This window comes from Lepus europaeus, chromosome 21 (genome assembly GCF_033115175.1).
Source record: "Lepus europaeus isolate LE1 chromosome 21, mLepTim1.pri, whole genome shotgun sequence".
Taxonomy (NCBI): domain Eukaryota; kingdom Metazoa; phylum Chordata; class Mammalia; order Lagomorpha; family Leporidae; genus Lepus; species Lepus europaeus.
Window position 1 is genome coordinate 47705944 of NC_084847.1, and position 17074 is coordinate 47723017.

Here is a 17074-nt window from a genome sequence, read left to right on the forward strand (position 1 = left end):
TCCAATCCAGCTCCCTGCTAATGCACCTGGGGAGGCAGTGAAAGATGGCCCAGGTCCTTGGGCTCCTGCTACCCAAGTAGGAGACCAGGATAGAGTTCCAGGCCTCTAGGCCATTGTGGCCATTTAGGGAGCCAGCCAGCAGCTTGAAGATTTCATTCTGTCTCTTCCTGTCTCTGTCACTCCGCCTTTCAGACAAATAAAATAAAGCTTTTGTGGCCCTCTTTCCCTCAATCAATTAAATTCCATTGATGTCTAATTCCTTTTTAAGGGTGGATACAAATGTAAGGTCTAGAACCTTCCACAACTTCACCGCTGATTGCACCGCAAAATTCAGTCTTGGATTTCTCTTCCTGCTCCCTACGGATATGACACCAACGATTGTGTCTTATTTCCCTTCATCCACCCTGATTGAGACAGAGAAAGGATAAGCAGTAAGTGCTGTTGCAGATATCCACCCAGAGTGGTAATTATTGCATCATTATATTCGCTATTTTGCTTGTCATGTACCATTAGGAGGTAACAAGATCATTGTCAGTCAAAGATTGTGGAGATAATGAGAGCATCTATAGGTTAGCAGGAAATCAAATCGGTGCTGGTACCCGTCAATGCCGAGGCGCTGCATGTAATTAGAAGGAAAATATGCAAAGGTTGAGATGAATAAAGCCCCGGAGATTAAATACTGTGACTGATTTGAGAACGTGACTGTGCTGTGTTCTGACACCGCAGATGGCGACGTGGAAATAGGTGTACAATAGAAGGCAGTGAAGGCTGCCAGAAACAGCAAACAGGCTGCCAGTGGTAGTGTTCAGAAGGGACCAAGGACTGCCGGATTTGGAAAAACACAGTGTCTCATGGTTTCCAATCCAGCAGCTTTTCTTTGTTGTCTTTTCCAGCCTGGACATCAGGCATGAACATGTAACGCAGTGCCAAGTGAAGAGGCCTTTATTAAACTTCGCTGCTCTGCCTATCGTTAGCCTAAGCTGCCAGGACACTGTCCAGTGGCCCGGCACTTCCCCAACACCCCTGGGGAGCTGCAGGAGTTCCCAGCCCTTCCCCCATCACAGATACAGAGCCCTCCTCACTCCCCCAAGGCCCAATCAGCAGCCACCCATAGCCCTTCTAACCTTGACCGCTGCCGGAGATACCAACACCATTCCAAACAATCTCATCCAAACAGTGACTTCAGGTCGATGCAAGAAAATTTAACAATCGTCTTTGAAAAAGAAAAACAAAAACAAAAAATCAGAAGACAAGGAGAGGCTGGCAGTGACGAGGGATACGCCATGCGATCCTGACAGACGGGCCACGTCGAGACCGGAACAGGAAATAATCAGGATGAACGTTTAACATACAACTGACCGAGTCCACAGGCTAGAAGGCAAAGGAGCAAGCGAGCAAACACTTGGATCCCAGGTCCTACATCAGTCAGCCCGCTCACCAATGCTGACACGGCCAAGGCTCCTGCTTTGAGTTCTGACGTAGGTTTGAGACACCAATGGCACCTGCTAACTCGGCGCACGCGTGTTCACCGACAAAAATCCCAAAGTACCTTCCCAGGACTTCCACGGCAATGTGTTCAGCCGCGTACCACAAACACATTTCCACGGCCGACTGGGTAGGGCGCGAATGCTTACAGAACCTACTTGGAGGGCCACTCGCTGGGCCGGGCAGGGTGGCCGGCCACCGCGGGGGACGTCTGTTCTCACACAGGCTGCGTTGCAGGTGTTTCAAGAGCCCGGTCTTGCACAAGGGCGGCTTCCTGCCCAAGGTAAGGGTGGCTATGTCACACAAACAAGCAGCTGGAAGCTTAGTTCACATTTTTTAATAACATGGCACAGTTTACATTACACAAGAAGGCTTCGCCGATGAGAACATGCTGAAGATTCAGTTGCTTCACTTTTCTTTTTCACATAGGATCTAGAAAGGACTTTATTACATACAGGAGAAACAGCAAAAAGGTCTGTATAGAACAATCTCTTTACAATACTGAAAGCTACCACTACAGTTCCAGTGTACATATTCCTCGGGTGTTTTTTTTTTTTAAGTTGTCGTCTTTAAAAAAAAAAAGAAAAAAAACAAAACAAAAACACTGCACAACATCTGGAATTCACAAAGTCTGAAGCTCACAACTAAACCTTCAGTTTACTACTAAAATAGATCTCTGCTTATTAGAAACAATGGTCTGTAGTTAACTTTTTTTTTTTTTGCAAAAACAGGATAACAACGTCAGCACTTTAATATACTAGAAGACCAAATGGAACTAATTTTATTTCATACATGTATTTTACAGTCCAGTAGACAAGATATATTGTATTTCTCTGCTAGTAAAGTCATATTCTCTCCAAATATGTAGACAAGAGGCTTAATGGATTATAAAAGTATTATGAAGAGACGTTAAGATTGATGCAAACTCAAAAACACACGCACACACACGACTTCTCCTCTGCCGCCTTCCGCCCGCCGCGGCCCGACGTGGCTGCCGCAGAGACTGCCGGGAGCAGACCCTCCTCCCGGGAGCGCCCGGGGCACCGCGAGGCACGCCGGGAAGTGGGTCCCGCGAGGCACGCCGGGAAGTGGGCCCCCCACCCCCACCCCGGGCCCCGGCGGCCACACGGAAAACACATCCATCATCTGAGAAAACGGGACGCTTTCTGTCAGGATCTGTTTGGGTGTCGTGAGCGCGGCTGGCGGCGCGGGGACGGGACGGGGAGCGGGTGCCCCTCGTGAGGCGGGTGCGTGGGTGCGTGGGGGACGCCACCCCGCCGCGCGCGCGCCCCCGGCCCCCGACCGCGGCTCGCGTCCTCCGTGACCTTCCTGGGGCCGCAGCTCCCCCGACCCCACCGCCCACCAAGCGGCAACTTCCGGTGCGGGTGCCGGCCTGGGGTCCGAGTTGCAAAAATCGGGATGTTGGAAGAAAAAACAAAACGAAACCAACCAAACCAGGCAGGGAGCCCCGGAGCCGCGCGGCCATGGCCGGGCAGGGTGGGCCGAGGCCGGAGCCGGACTGGCCGGGGCAGGGAGGGCCGAGGCCGGAGCCGGACTGGCCGGGGCAGGGAGGGCCGAGGCCGGGGCAGTGGTGGGCCGAGGCCGGAGCCGGACGTTCATTGCATAGTTGAAGGGCGCGGCTGTCTGCGGGTGGCACGCGGCAGGGTGCACTCGTCTATTTACATCTGTACACAGTAAAGCTTTCGTCTTACCCTTTGCATATATGAACCAGTAGCTCATGAAGCACTCTGTGCATTTTTTTGTTTTTTTTTTTTGTTATTATTATTTTTTTTACATGACTATGTACACGGCCTGCCCGCCTCTCTGCGTGACGGACGGACGGACGGCTGTCGTCTCCCTCCCCCATCCATCATGGAATCCGCGTGTGTCGTCATCTCCACTTTGGGATCAAATCAAAAAGCTTTATACAAGGAACGACAACGACAGCAAAAAAAATAATAATAATAAAGGAAAAAAATATAAAGGAGCGGGAGACGTGAGAACAGATGACTTGGCTAAAAGGGCTGGAAAAAAATCTCAACATATAATATACAAAACCATTTCAAAATCTGCACTGAGTCTGTACATTTCGGGGTGTTTTTTGTACAAGGGTGGGCGTGGCCGCGGCCCGGGTGGGCGGGGCCTCGGCGCTCGGGGGCCCCGCCCCGCGCCATGGACACTCGCACGCGCGCGGAGTTCTCGCGCATGCGCGCTGCCGAGTCTCGCGTGAGTTCGCCCGGGGCTTGGCGGGGCGGCCGCCGGCTCCGGGCTTCAGGCGCCTCTTACCGAGCTTCGATGTCCTTGAGGGTGTGGGAGGGGGGCCGGTCGCGGATCTCGGCCGACAGGGGCGTAGTCCTCCGCGGGGACACCGGGCGGCCCCCCAGCGTGGAGATGAGCGGGGGCGGCGCGCTGAGCGCCGCGGTGGGCGGCGTCTTGTTGAGGAGTCCGTTCTGGTGGCCCGCGGTGGGGCTGATGCGCGGGTAGTGCATGCTGGGCAGCCCCGGCGTGAGGAGGCCGGGGTGCGGCAGGTGCCCGTCCAGGGAGGCGGGGTGCACCGAGTGCAGCCCCCGCGTGTGCTCGTAGTCTTCGCGGAGCAGGTGCAGGCGCTCGCGCTCGTCCGGGTGGCCGCCCCGCTCGTGCTCGCGCCGCGGGTCCACGCCCAGCGCCGGGTGGTGGTGGTGGTGGTGGTGGTGGTAGTCGTGTGGCTCCCGGTCCCGGAAGGAGCGGTCGGCCTCGTACAGCCGCGGCGCCGACAGCCGGTGCAGCGGGTCGTTGCGCAGCAGGAAGTCCCTGGCCAGCGGGTCTCTCCGGTGGATGTCCAGGTCTCGGTAGGGGTCCCGCAGGGGGTCCCGGATGGGGTCCCAGTGGAAGGAAGGGTACGGGAAGCGCTCTCCCCCCGGGATGGGGCTGAGGCCCATGAAGGGGGTCATCATGCGAGTCCTGTCCAGGCTGCTGATGCTGTTCATGGGATGGATGCCCGCCACGCCCACCGTCATGGGCACGCTCGCCAGGGGCCCCGGGTGCACGCTGGCCGAGGAGCTGGGCGGGGGCGGCTCTGCGGGCCGGTGGGCCTGCGGGGCCTCGGGCGCCACGTCGTGCTCTTCCTTGCGTTCCTCCTTCACCTTGACCTCGGCGCTCTTCTTGGGGTTCTCGTAGGCCGGCTCGCTCTTGCGCGCCTCGGCCTCCCGGCTCGAGGTGCTGTTGGGCCTGGCGCTCTCCGCCACGGGGGCCCGCGCGTAGGGCGACGGCCCCCGGGCCAGCTGCTTGGCCTCTTCGCCCATGGCCCGCCCCTCGTGGCCGTGCCCGTCCTTGTCGGGCAGGTGGCCCTCCTTGGCCTTGTGCTCCTCGGCGCTCAGGTCCTTGCGGGGTTCCGAGTGGTCTCTCTCCCTCTCTTTGGGTTTGTCTTTCTCGCGAGCCTCGGTGTTCAAATGCCCCCGGATGTGTTCGGCGGAGCTGCGGCTGTGTCCCAGGGCGTTCACCGGGAGGAGAGGTGCTGGTGAAAGGTGGCTGGAGTGTCTTTTCTCGACGCTTTCCCTGCGGGGAAGCAAGGGGAAGAGACAAGGGCGCACGTGAAATGGGCTTGTCAGCCTGGCAGGGTAGCCGATGAAATGGAGGTGACGACAGGACAGGCTGGGGTGTGGCTCCCCGGGTCACCGAGGCGGCCTGCGCGCCCTGGGCAGGGCCATCGGGCCGGCCACCCTGAACTGACTTACCCGAGATGTCAGGGGACGCTTCATGGGGGTGAAGTAGGAGGGATGAGGGTGAGGGGCGTAGTCTGAGGGGGGGGAAAAATAAGTCTAGCTGTACTTAAGACCCAGGTGCCTCGCTCAAGACCCCAGAGGACTTGCTTCCAGCAAGGCAGGATGGACCAAGGTGGGTAGGGAGAGAGTGATGTGGCAATACGGGCCTCTTCTGAGACTCGGGATCAGCCGGTGTTGGGGACAACGTTCTGGGGCCCACAAGCACACATGACTTTTCCTCCAACTTTGACGCACAGAACCAGTGGAAGCAAGAGTTTAAGGTACTTCAGCAAGTTCAAGGACAGATGGAATTGAAAAGCATTTTGTCACAAAAGAGCTTTGAAATCCATGCAAAATGTACCTTTGGTCTCTAAGCCTCAGCACATGAGGGAAGTGTGGAAGGAGGCCGGCGCTTCCAGACTTTAGAGTTGCAAAAAGCACTTCTGCTTTAGTTAGGCCCACGGGGCCAAAACCCGATGAGAAGACGGAGGAAAGGCAGGTTCAGCCACACAAAACCTCACGGGGTAAACCGCGAGCAACTTGCAAGAACGGCCAGGAAGGAAGATGTGAATTGAGAATTCTGGAAAACTCTCGGATGGAGGTTTTAAGAAAACCGGGTGGAAAAGGCAAACCAATAACGAGAAGAAGATAAAACCTTCCTGGGGAGTTAAGATGCAGAATCGGCTGAGTCTTAGGGAGAAGCCCTAGACAGACGCAGTGAGAGCAGAGACACAGGACGTGACAGTGGCTCAGAGACCCCAAGGGCCAGAGGGGCAGAGCTAAAGAGGGCTCCCCTACAAGTTGTTCCCTGTTGGAATGCAAAGACTAAGCAGAGGAGTTCACTTTAAAGAGACAGACAGTATACTTCAGTTTCCTGGCGGAACCCAAGAGGCCATTTTGATTCCATCAAGAAAACCCCAAAGAGGCCTGCTGGCCACATGGTGCCTTCTACCCCACGAGGAACCATCTCAGGAGAGCTCCTGGGGTGGGCTCGTCCCCGCCTCACCTTGGCAGTGCCCAGCCCAGAGCTGAATGCTGTGAACCATCGTGCTGCTTAAGAGATTTTTATCATCCTGCCTTGAAGGGAAATGTGTGTCTTCCTTTTGCAAGAAAGAAAGCGGTCCATGTGATGGCCGATGAGGAGTATGTACTAACCTACCACGTTTACAGCCTGCAAAACTGGATTCTTTCCAGTTGCTAGGGCAGACACACACACACACACACACATATATATGTATATGTATGTATATATATATAATAAATTGTTATCAGGTACTTTCTAACAAGCATTATCTTGTGTGCCCTGTTTATCAGTTTGTTTAAAATAACAACAGCCTAAAGAAAGGGAAAAAAGAGACATTTTGTCAAGACTGCTTGGACACTCCTCAGGAAAAACACTACACGATGTTCCCTCTTTAAGGCGGCTTCTCTTTGTAGGCCCGGCTTCCCGAGTACAGGGATGCCAGTGGGTAAGAGAGCCCATTACACCACCAAAACCAAAACCGGAACCTCTCGCTTCTTCTGAGTCTAGCTTAGTACAATTGCATTAGTCATCCGTGAGCCCCAGGCTTGGAGAGTTTGAACAAAAGCTGAGAAAAACATGAGGCGATGCAAACATGACTTTCTAAAAGAAAACAAAACGAAAGAGAGCAAAACCTATGGATGGTTAAATGGACCGCACGGACTTGAAAGCAAACATGGTTCTGAGTCATGCTGTGTGTGTTGGCGCCAAAGCTCCAGCTCCCTGGCTCCTAGACAAAGAGTGGTGTGAGGACACACTAGCGCTCACGGGAGGCTTGGGGTGCCCTGCAGGCCTGCCTGTGTCCGGGACAGGAATCCTGCGCTGTGCTACGTTGCCTCTGCGCTCACAAGACCCCACGGGCCAGCGGGTGCTCGCTCTGGGGCTGCTGGCTGCCACTGGTGCTGACGGGGAAGGAGCTTGGGGCCACAGGGGCGCGGCTGAAGCGCGAGGCTGGGACGGGGAGGGCGAGTGGCCGGTTGCACGGGCCGCGGCAGAGTGGGCTCCCCCATCGGGACTCGAGCGGTTTTCTTTGCGTACCTTTCTTTGTCATCTTTACTAAGAGACGAGTCCCGTTTATCTACATCTCTATCTCTGTCATGAGCTGCAGCGGACGCGCTGCGTTCCAGCTCCCCCGGCTTCAGCCAGGGCGGAGGGGTCGGGAACGACGGAGGCGCTCGGTGCAGCCGGTTCCAGGGCTCGTGAGAGTTGCTAAAGCTCTGCACACTGGGGCCATCCTTGTGGCCGAACATTGAGTTGGGTGCTGAAATGGCGAAGTGGAGAACAAAAAGGTTTAAGAGAAATTATATAATCCGCTGTAATGAAGGTACTTACCAAAAAACTTTTAACAGCATTCAGAGTTAAAATGAATACATATTATTGGGAGCTGGAAAAGGAAAGGAGATTAACAAATTCATTAGAGGATCGCTGTCCTACGCTGTCACAGCTTTTCTTTTTTAAACCACAAGCAAAAGTGGGCGTGTGGGGGAGCATTAAGAGCAACCAAACAGGTATGAAAATCGCCTCGTGCGACAAACGTGGTGCATGCAAAGTTCTGAGCATGCACAAGGGTGTGTTGGGGTGGTGCGACTCGGAGCAGCGTCAGCTCGGAGTGGTGCTCCTGGGCTCCTCTACCCCCACAGCAACCCTGCTGCAGCCACTGCTGCTCCAGCCAGCAAACCCCAACAGGTGTGTGTGGCCAGACAGGGCCTGGACCTCGACGCGGGACACAGCAGTGCCCAAGGTCTCCATAAAGACCAAAGGGTGCTGATTCGCTCAAGAGCTACAGTTTAAGGTTTCCTGGGCCCCCAGATAAGGAGCATGATAGGAAAAACTAGCCGAGTGTTCATGAGTGGATAATGTTCAGAACATGAGCTGGGGTGGCCACTCTAGATCGGGGTGTGGCGTGTCCGGCCTGTGGGCCGTATGAGGCCTGGGAAATCATTTGGTCTGGCCCTGCTGAGGTAACAGCAGGTGGGGCTTGAAATCAACAGAGGGTGAATGTTTAAGTTGGTCATTTTGCATGGCTCATGAATGATGTTATAAACATGCAAATGGCCCTTGGTAGAAAAAAGCCCCCCTCCTTTGTTTCAGATGGACTTTTTAACTGGGGCAAACTGACAGCCCTCCCAGGTTATGGGGGATGAAATGCTGAAATGCTGCTATTTTTTCAAATAAAAAAACATTTTAAATTTATTTTTATTTATTTGAAAGGCAAAGATACAGAGACAGAGATCTTCCATTTGCTGGTTCACTCCCCAGATGCCCGCAACAGCCAGGGCCAGGCCAGGCCAAAGCTAAGAACCCAAGAATTCCATCCGGGTCCCCCATGTGTGATGGGAACCCAAGTACTTGAGCCATTACCTGCTGCCTTGCCAGGGTGCACATTGGCAGGAAGCTGGAATTAGAGCTAGGACTTCAACCCGGGACTCTGCTGTGGGCTGCAGGCATCCCACTGTGCCAGAAGCCCACCCCTAAGTGCTGCCAACTCCTGATTATCTGGGTCTGCTGTTGTCTGCCAGCTCTTTTTCCTTGTGCTTTTATCTCCCTTGTAGCAAAGGTAACGTGAAACTCGAAGACTGCCTTCAATTCTAGCGGAGGTCTTGGGGAGTGGAGATGGAACATGGATGAACTTTGAACGCCAGCATATTTTTGCATCGATCACCTGCATTCCCATTCCTGACCCTCAGAAACCTGTCTCATCAGTGGGTTTTACCCACTTAGGGCTGACCTCATTGCTTGGACCTGCTTTCGCGGGATTACCCAAATTTGCTTCCCAACAGCACTTTCCTATTATCTAGAAAGGTCCTGAGCCACATATAGATCAGAGGAGATGAAGAGTCCAAAGGCAGGTGTTAAAAAGTTAGAGATACTCACTAACTGAAGGGTTTCCAAGTCCCCCGAAGGCATTGCCGCCAACTGCCGCCAGGCCAGTGAACGTGGACGGCCGATTGAAAGGCTCTGCAGGCGAGATCGGGAAGACGGACAGGGTCACGGGCCTCTAGTGGGTGAAGCATGGCACTCCCGCGGGGGCCCTGTCTCCCCAGACCTGGTCTGCGCAACTCCCACCGGACGGTGTGAAAGACTCTCACTGCACTAACTAGGACGAAGGGACAACCGAGCCGGTGAAATACTTAGGAGGATGCCGTGACCTGAGGTTCTCTAAGATTCCAGGATCAGCTCTCACGCACGGCACCGCCTGAGTCAAGTCAGCGCAGAACCACTGCCGTGGAGAGAAAAGTGGCATGCGGGCTGCGACCCCCTGTGCGTGGGTGGCGTGTGTCAGAACCCCGAGGGACGCATCACCATGGGTGTAAGTGGGAGGTGAGGTGTCTGGGGTTCCTGCTAGGTCGGCAGCGACAGCAGGAGCATGGCCAACCAAGCAGACGCTCATCTGAGCCGCGCGTGCCAGCTCGCACCGGGGATGGGCAACTCACCGAGGTGCGCAGCAGGGTTGAGAAAGTTGCTGTGATGAGGCGGCGGCCCAAAAGGGGTCCCGGTTGGATGTGCAGCACCTGTGAAGTCAAACATAACCACGTCAACCAACACCAAGCCAAACTGTAACAAAATCATGGGGGGATAAAAGAGCCGGCTTTCTAGACTATAACAGGTTCCAACTTGTGTAAGGACCCCCACGACCCCAGAGACTGCGTGAAAGGAAGGGTGTGGCTGAAGCCCACCCAGGCTCCTGCAGGCGCTACGCCAAGGTTCGAGAGGATGTTCTTGTTAGGAAGCAGCACGTGAATCGCCCCTTCCCTTCTCTCCCAGCTTGGCTGGCCGCCTCCAGAAAGGACGCACTCAGTATTGGGAACACGGAGACAATGGCCCGCAGGGAGAGCGTGAAGGTTCCACACCAAGCGGGGTTTGAACCAATGTCAGGTTAACAAGTGTGAAGCAAGGCTCCTCTCTGAGGGACTTTTCATGCAGCCCTGAGTACATACACAGGCCCCAGCATTCCCTAAGAGAAGAACCTCTGGCCATGGAATAGGTTCTCTGGGCATCCCAGGGGATATGTTTCCACTGTGAGAGAGAATGTTCCAGAATCTCCACAGTGTCTCCTTGTCGGCTCAGGACCCTCACAGAATCCTGTTTGCCCTCGGCACCCAGCCCCAGGAAATGCGCTACTGTGAGTCACACGGGGTAAGGACCAGTTGCAATATGCCCATGTCTCTCAATTTCCAGTGCCAGGAAAAGCTAGCTACCTGGTATGTTTTCCAAACCAAAAATCTTCAGCCTGGCTTTACTAGTCCTTACTTGGGCTGCCAGGGAACTCAGATCAAATTTAGCTGTCTTCGTTCCTTTGGTTCCCCCTTTGACCCGCACTGGCTCCCCTACGGTATAGAGTGCCTGCCGGAGGTTTCATTAGGACACGCCTCAAATCCATTGAAGGAGGCTGAGAATAGAAGGCAGGAGGCAGACAGAGGAGAGTGCCTATGCGAGTTAGGGAAAAACAGCACTTGGGAAAGCTTCGGGCACCCAGTGGGCTCATACAGCAGGGCTAATGGCGGAAGAGGCGGCTCGCTGGGAGGCACGCATGGCTCCAAGAGGAGAGGTTTGCCAAGGTCATCCGGAGACGCCTCTCTGTTTATTCAGGCATTAGTACCCACAGCAAGATGAAAGCGGCTGCATTTAACAGGCGATGTGCAAGTTATAAATACCAGCTACAACTCTTTAACCAAATAACCATTTTGGGTAAAATCCAACGCTGCTTATGTTAGAAAAGATTACCTTCCAGAATGCAAGCATAAACAGGGCCTGGATTAATGAATTTACTAACTGCTGTTGCATAATCCCATACATTTTCTCTCTGATCCTATAAACAAGTGTAAAAGCCCTCAGGGAAACAGACTGCACGTCTAGTGATTCAAGTTATGTTCTGAACCATGGCTCCCCGGGCTGCAAGGGTCCTGTGGGCCTGGCATTGTATAGAGGAAGCCACAAAGGTCAGGAGAGGCGTCGGGTCACAGTCTGAATTCAAAGGCACCTGCGGGGGTTATCTCGAGCCCTAGATGGGAAGTAAAAACATGACATCCCTGGCCCACAAAGTGAATATATCTTGGGATATTCATTACACATCACCAGTGTTGCCAGCTAAGTAGAATGTTGGCCACATACTGTCTGTGTAGTACAAGCTAATTAATGCTTCCATGAAGACCAGAGCTTTGCTTAGCCCAGGGGCCCCAGGGATGCTGGCAGTTCCAGAATTATTGAAGTAAAAAAAAAAAAAAAAAAAAGCCAATTCATCCAGTTGGCTCAAATGGGAGCCAGGGAGAAATCTCTCTATTTCTCTCCCAAAATTGCTCTTAATGTAGGCCTGTCTCAGGGCCTCGGTGCCATGGCAACAGGGCCTTCAGATGTGTCCCTAGACAGACGGATGGAGAGAAACTCAAGACCTCAGCAAATCCATCCACCCTCCAGGGGCTTCCCTAGCTCTGGCAACGAGGCCTGTTTTCAGGATGATTTCTTGCAGTGTGGTGTTTCCCTCTTCTTGAATGGAGGTGCCACGGGTCCACCGAAAGTGAGGCTCTGATACAAGCCTGGGGGAAGCAGCGGGCAGGATGGGTATGCAACTTGCTCCCTAAGGATCACAGAGCGGGAGCCCTTGACTGTTTGCGACCAGAAGGAGAAATTCGACTTAGCACAGTGAGCACGATGTTGGGGAGCTCGTTGCTGGAATGTGCTCAGTACTCTCACTTCTGAGGATTTACTGAGCCGAGCTCTGTGCTGGGGACGGTGCATTAGGACTCCAGGGAGCAAGAGGGTCGCCCTCATCTACCCCAGACTCCTCCTCCCACCGCCTTGGTTTGTGTGTTCTTGGAGCAGAAAGGGGCAATTCTCTGATGCGCTGCTCCTCACTCCCGGCGGCCACATACCCAACAGACATCGGGAAGCCTGTGTTCTCAGAGGTTAAATGAATTATAGAGACCTGATGAACAGGTCACAGATCTGGTGAACAGAATACGGTCCCCTAGGTGTCTCCTATCGCTACAGCCAGCTGGGTGTGAATATGAAGTTCTGCGGCTGAGACAGCCAGGCGCCAAGTGGGCCTCCCTCCCTGTCACAGCCCATACCGCCGGCCCCTTTCATTGCATTTCCTTATCCTCAGACCCTCGAAGCACGGCAGGACATCACGGTGCAAAATTACTGAGCGCCGTGTGGGCTCCCAGCGCATGGGCAACCGCCTCCGTACGTCATTCCTGGCATTGCTTCCTTCTGAGCCACTCTTGCAAGCTTCCTGATCTTTTCCAATAGCGTTTGGCATCCTTGCGAAGGACGTTAGTTTAATACAGAAGCAAACTCGAGTCCCCTTAAAGGAAAAGCGACCTCTGCTTGCTGCTTTGCTGAAAGAGGGCACATCAGTGAAAGAGTGCCCATTGCCCCGGCTGGGCTGGGATGCTACCTTGCAAGCTGGCATCCACTGTACTTTCTTAGGGGGAGGTAACAGCGACACAGAGCCCGAACGGGACTTGCTTAACTACCTGAGAGCTACATCGTTGGCTCTCCCCCCTCTCCCTCTGAACTCACCGGCGGCAGAGAATAAAGTCGAAGGCCGAGCCAGGTCATGGGGGTGGTGGATGGCTCCGAAGAGACTGGGGCCTGGAGGGCGGCTCAGGAACTCGGGTTTCAGTCCAAAGTCCAGCTTATGCGGGTCGGACTGCATCTGTTTCTGAAGGGAACGAGAAAAAAAAAATCCCAGGATGAAAGACATAAATGAAGAGCCCGAGACTGACAGAGTCAACTCTGCAAAGAGCCCTCTGGCTTGGGCTCTGAGGCTCTGTCAGGTTCAAGTTTACAAACAACCAATGGAATGTATCAACTCACCAACCATTCAACTCTCCAATGTCAAAAAGCAGCTTAGCCCAAGCGGAGTCAACAGTGCCCACTGTGGGGTGGTAGTAGGTGGCAAAAACAGTGTTTCAGGCTGGCGCCGTGGCTTAACAGGCTAATCCTCCGCCTTGTGGCGCCAGCACACCGGGTTCTAGTCCCGGTTGGGGTGCCGGATTCTGTCCCGGTTGCTCCTCTTCCAGGCCAGCTCTCTGCTACGGCCTGGGAAGGCAGTGGAGGATGGCCCAAGTGCTTGGGCCCTGCACCCGCATGGGAGACCAGGAGAAGCACCTGGCTCCTGGCTCTGGATCAGCGAGATGCGCCGGCTGCAGCGGCCATCGGAGGGTGAACCAACGGCAAAAAGGAAGACCTTTCTCTCTGTCTCTCTCTCTCACTATCCACTCTGCCTGTCAAAACAAAAAACAAAAAACAAAAAACAAAAAACAAACAAACAACAAAAAACAGTGTTTCATCTTTGGGGTTGTTGAGAATGAGGAGTGAAACCTTATCCTATTGGCTCTGCCTGCCAGTGTTCCCAAAGCAGTTGACTGCTTTGCTGTAAATGCCCATTTTAGCAAGTTTAAAAATGACAGTATTTTAAATCTCTTTTTATTAGGAATTCTGCACGAATAATTTGCTGTGTAAATTAATTGTTGAATGATTCTTTGCCGTTCTCGAACGGATCACAATGCATTAGTAACGGAATGCTATGAAGAAATATTTGCAGGCCTACAAGCTAATTTCAAATAATCCTTGTCACATATTTTCCAAAAAACAAACAGAACTGGAGTGGGACTATTCATTTAGCTAATAGGGGCCATTCCTTCTTCTCACACTCCCAGTTACTCAAAGGAAGAGGAGGAGGTTGGTCTAGAGCAGTAATCTAATAAAACCTTCTATGTTGCCAACTTCTTGCTGTTCACTGAACTCACTCTTTGCTCTTTTTATAATTTCTCTCTTTCTTTATTTATTGTGAAAGGCAGAGCAACAGAGAGAAAGAGGGAGAGACACAGAGAGATCTTCCAACCAGTATTTCACACTCCAAATGCTCCTAACATCCAGGGCCGGGCCAGAGCAAAGCTTGGTGCCTGGAATAAAATCCTGGTCTCTCACATGGGTGGCAGGGGCCCAGGTACTCAGGCCGTGCTCCAGTGCCTTCCCAGGTGTATTAGCAGGAAGCTGGATAAGAAACAAAGCAGCCGGGACTTGAACCAGCACTCCGACGGGAGATGCTGGCATCGCAAGTGGCAGCTCAACCCCGGGCATCCCAACGTGTGCCTCCCGCGTCCCTGATTTGTCCATTCTCAAGGTAATCTTTCCGGTCACTGCGCTCTAAAGCTGCAGAAACTGGCTCATAGTCTCGTCTCTGAATTGGCTTCACACCTCCCCCACACAAGCACTGTCCTCTTCCTGTGGGCTGGGGCCCTGGAGTCTGAAGCTCCCACTCGCTCTTCCCATGTGTTCCCATCTCATGCCCCTCCACTGCCTGCAGCCAGCTTATGAGTCTCTTCCAATCTCACACTCATGGGAGGCCCATCCTTGCTCCCCCTCAAACTTCCTCACATTCTGGGTGATCCTAGTCCTGCTGTACCATAGAGGAAGCAGCCAGTAAGGCATCCACACTGACACAGCATGATGTAAGGGTCGGGGGTGAGGGAAATTGGCCATACTCAGGGGATCAAAATCCTACTCACCCATCTCTCCCAATTAAAGGGAAATCTAGGGGTGAGCGTTTGGTGTAGCCGTTAAAATGCCACTTGGGAAGCCCACAACCTAGCTCCTCTTCCAATTCCAGTTTCTCATCAACGTGCACCATGGGGGCAGTGGTGATGGTTCAAGTGCTTGGGCCCCTGCCACCTACCTGGTAGACCCAGATTAAGTTCCTGGCTCCTAAGCGTTCATGTGGCCCAGCCCTGGCTGTTCTGGGCATTTGGGGAGTGAATCAGTGGATGTGAGATCTCTATCTCATTCAAATTAGTAATTTTTTTAAAAAAGAAATTAAAGGGAAACTCGAGTTGGCATTGTGGAATAGCGGGTAAAGCAGCCACCTACAATGCCGGCATCCCATATGGGCATGGGTTCGAATCCTGGCTGCTCGATTTCTGATCCAACTCCCTGCTAACGTGCCTGGGAAGGCAGTGGAGGATGGCCCAGGTGCTTGGGCTCCTACACCCACGTGGGAGACCTGGAAGAAGCTCCTGGCTCAGGAGCTTTGGCCTCGGCCATGCCCAGCCTTGGCTGTTGCAGCCATTTGGGGAGTGAACCAGTGAATGGAAGACCTCTCTCTCTCTGTAATTCTCTCTTTAAAATAAATAAATCAATCTTCAAAATAAAATAAAATAAAGGGAAGCTTATATGAGCACCTCAAGCTGGAAGCAATAACTCTTGGAAGAACAAAGCAGTTTGATCACTTTCTAGACACACACCCTGTTCCTTGCTGGGAGAGATGAGCCTGGGCCAGTAAGCAAGTAAGCAGAGAGCCAGCACCAGGCTCTCTCAACAGGTACTCGGTGAGTGCCTCAATGAACGAGTTAATGAATGTTAGAGAAAGGGGATAATGTAATTTCTGCTCCAATCCACAGGGGATACGATAATGAAAGTTCCACCATAAATAAAGTAATTGCCAAAGAAGCCCCCAATCAAACTTCTCATTCACTGTAAATCTCTAAAAATCTTTTGAGTGCCTCCCTTAATTGGGTTGCCAAATTATTTAGTGCTAATATCGTATGGTACGCAGCACAGTTCCATTAAGCTCAAGTTAGGGCCCACGAAGCAAAACGGGGCGTGGGGATTCCACACAGCCTGCCGAGCGGGGAAGGGGAACCGAGGCACCTCCCATTCAAGAGGTGTTTCTAATTGAATCGGGATAATGAATGTTTGGGCCGCCAGGGACACGTTGACGGAAAAGAAGTCGCAAAGTGGCACAGACAACATCTTTCATTGCTTTTAACCCAAGGAGGTCCAAGGAAGGGGTGTCTCCCCTGGCATCCCCTTGCATGGCGCAAGCCAGAACAGAAAGTGAACTGAACTGATTGCCACCATCTAGTTAGCTCTTCAAAGCATGCGTGTCTCCTAACAGAGCTCAACTGCAAGATTTCTAATTAAACCTCGCCTACCAATAAAGTAAGCATGAGCAAACCTCCCTGCGTGGGGATGTTAGGAGTGGGAGCAGGTATCTGGGCAACCAAACGAGGTTTCGCTTTTCACTGGGTTGTTTCTGGAAAAGTCACTCGACCCTACATTGCAGCTCTCCTGCCTTGCTTCTCCTCCAGTTGTGTTTTTCTCAGGATGGTGCCCACATGCGGGTAGGACTACAAGTTTGGAAGGAAGTGGATTAAAGGGAGGGCTGTTGGAATAACTTGGTTGTTTTCTCTTGTTTTGTTTTGTTTTTTGTTTTTTCAAGGATAGTTATACAGTCTCACAGATTTCCAGACTGTCACATCGAGACTTGTTAGTTCCTTTGCTCGCTAAGCCAAACACCGATTCCAGATCAGGTCTCTTGTGGAACGTCTTCAGCTCTTCCCAGCTGCACCACAAAGCTCTAAGAAAGCAGGGAATGGCTAACGAAAACACGACAAACAAGGACCAACTGTGGACAGTTCGGTGGCCGGCTCCAGGTGGTGCCGGCACGTCCGGACTGCATTCTAGTGCCTGGCATTGGTCACCGGAGGGCTACGCGGAAGGTCACTGCTAATGGACACTACTTCTAGAAGAGGAACTTTTAGTGATACGCATTGCTAAAAGGAGTCTGGGAGCATCATCCCTCCAAAGACCACCACCAGGGAGCTGGTTTGCTTCTGCTGCATAACTTTACTGATGGTTTCCCTAATTCATAGTAGGATTACCAAACACAGGGCGGCGCTGTGGCACAGTGGGTTAATGCCCTGGCCTGCAGTGCTGGCATCCCATATGGGCGCCAGTTTGAGACCTGGCTGCTCCACTTCTGATCCAGCTCTCTGCTATGGCCTGGGAAAGCAGTAGAATATGGCTCAAATCCTTGGGCCTC

At 52.9% G+C, this 17074-nt stretch overlaps 1 protein-coding gene across 1 annotated transcript in view; it reads right to left on the reverse strand.

The window, feature by feature from the left end:
* Nucleotides 1–1807: 1807 nt before the first annotated feature.
* The window catches only part of AUTS2 (activator of transcription and developmental regulator AUTS2), a 196351-nt gene continuing 181084 nt past the window's right edge, over nucleotides 1808–17074 (reverse strand). The window contains exons 11-15 of the mRNA XM_062181010.1: nucleotides 12769–12910; nucleotides 9681–9758; nucleotides 9121–9204; nucleotides 7285–7507; nucleotides 1808–5019 (exon numbers count right to left, since the gene is read on the reverse strand). Of these exons, the coding sequence (XP_062036994.1) occupies nucleotides 3768–5019; nucleotides 7285–7507; nucleotides 9121–9204; nucleotides 9681–9758; nucleotides 12769–12910 (1779 nt within the window). The 3' untranslated portion in view covers nucleotides 1808–3767. The remainder of the gene's footprint in view (nucleotides 5020–7284; nucleotides 7508–9120; nucleotides 9205–9680; nucleotides 9759–12768; nucleotides 12911–17074) is intronic.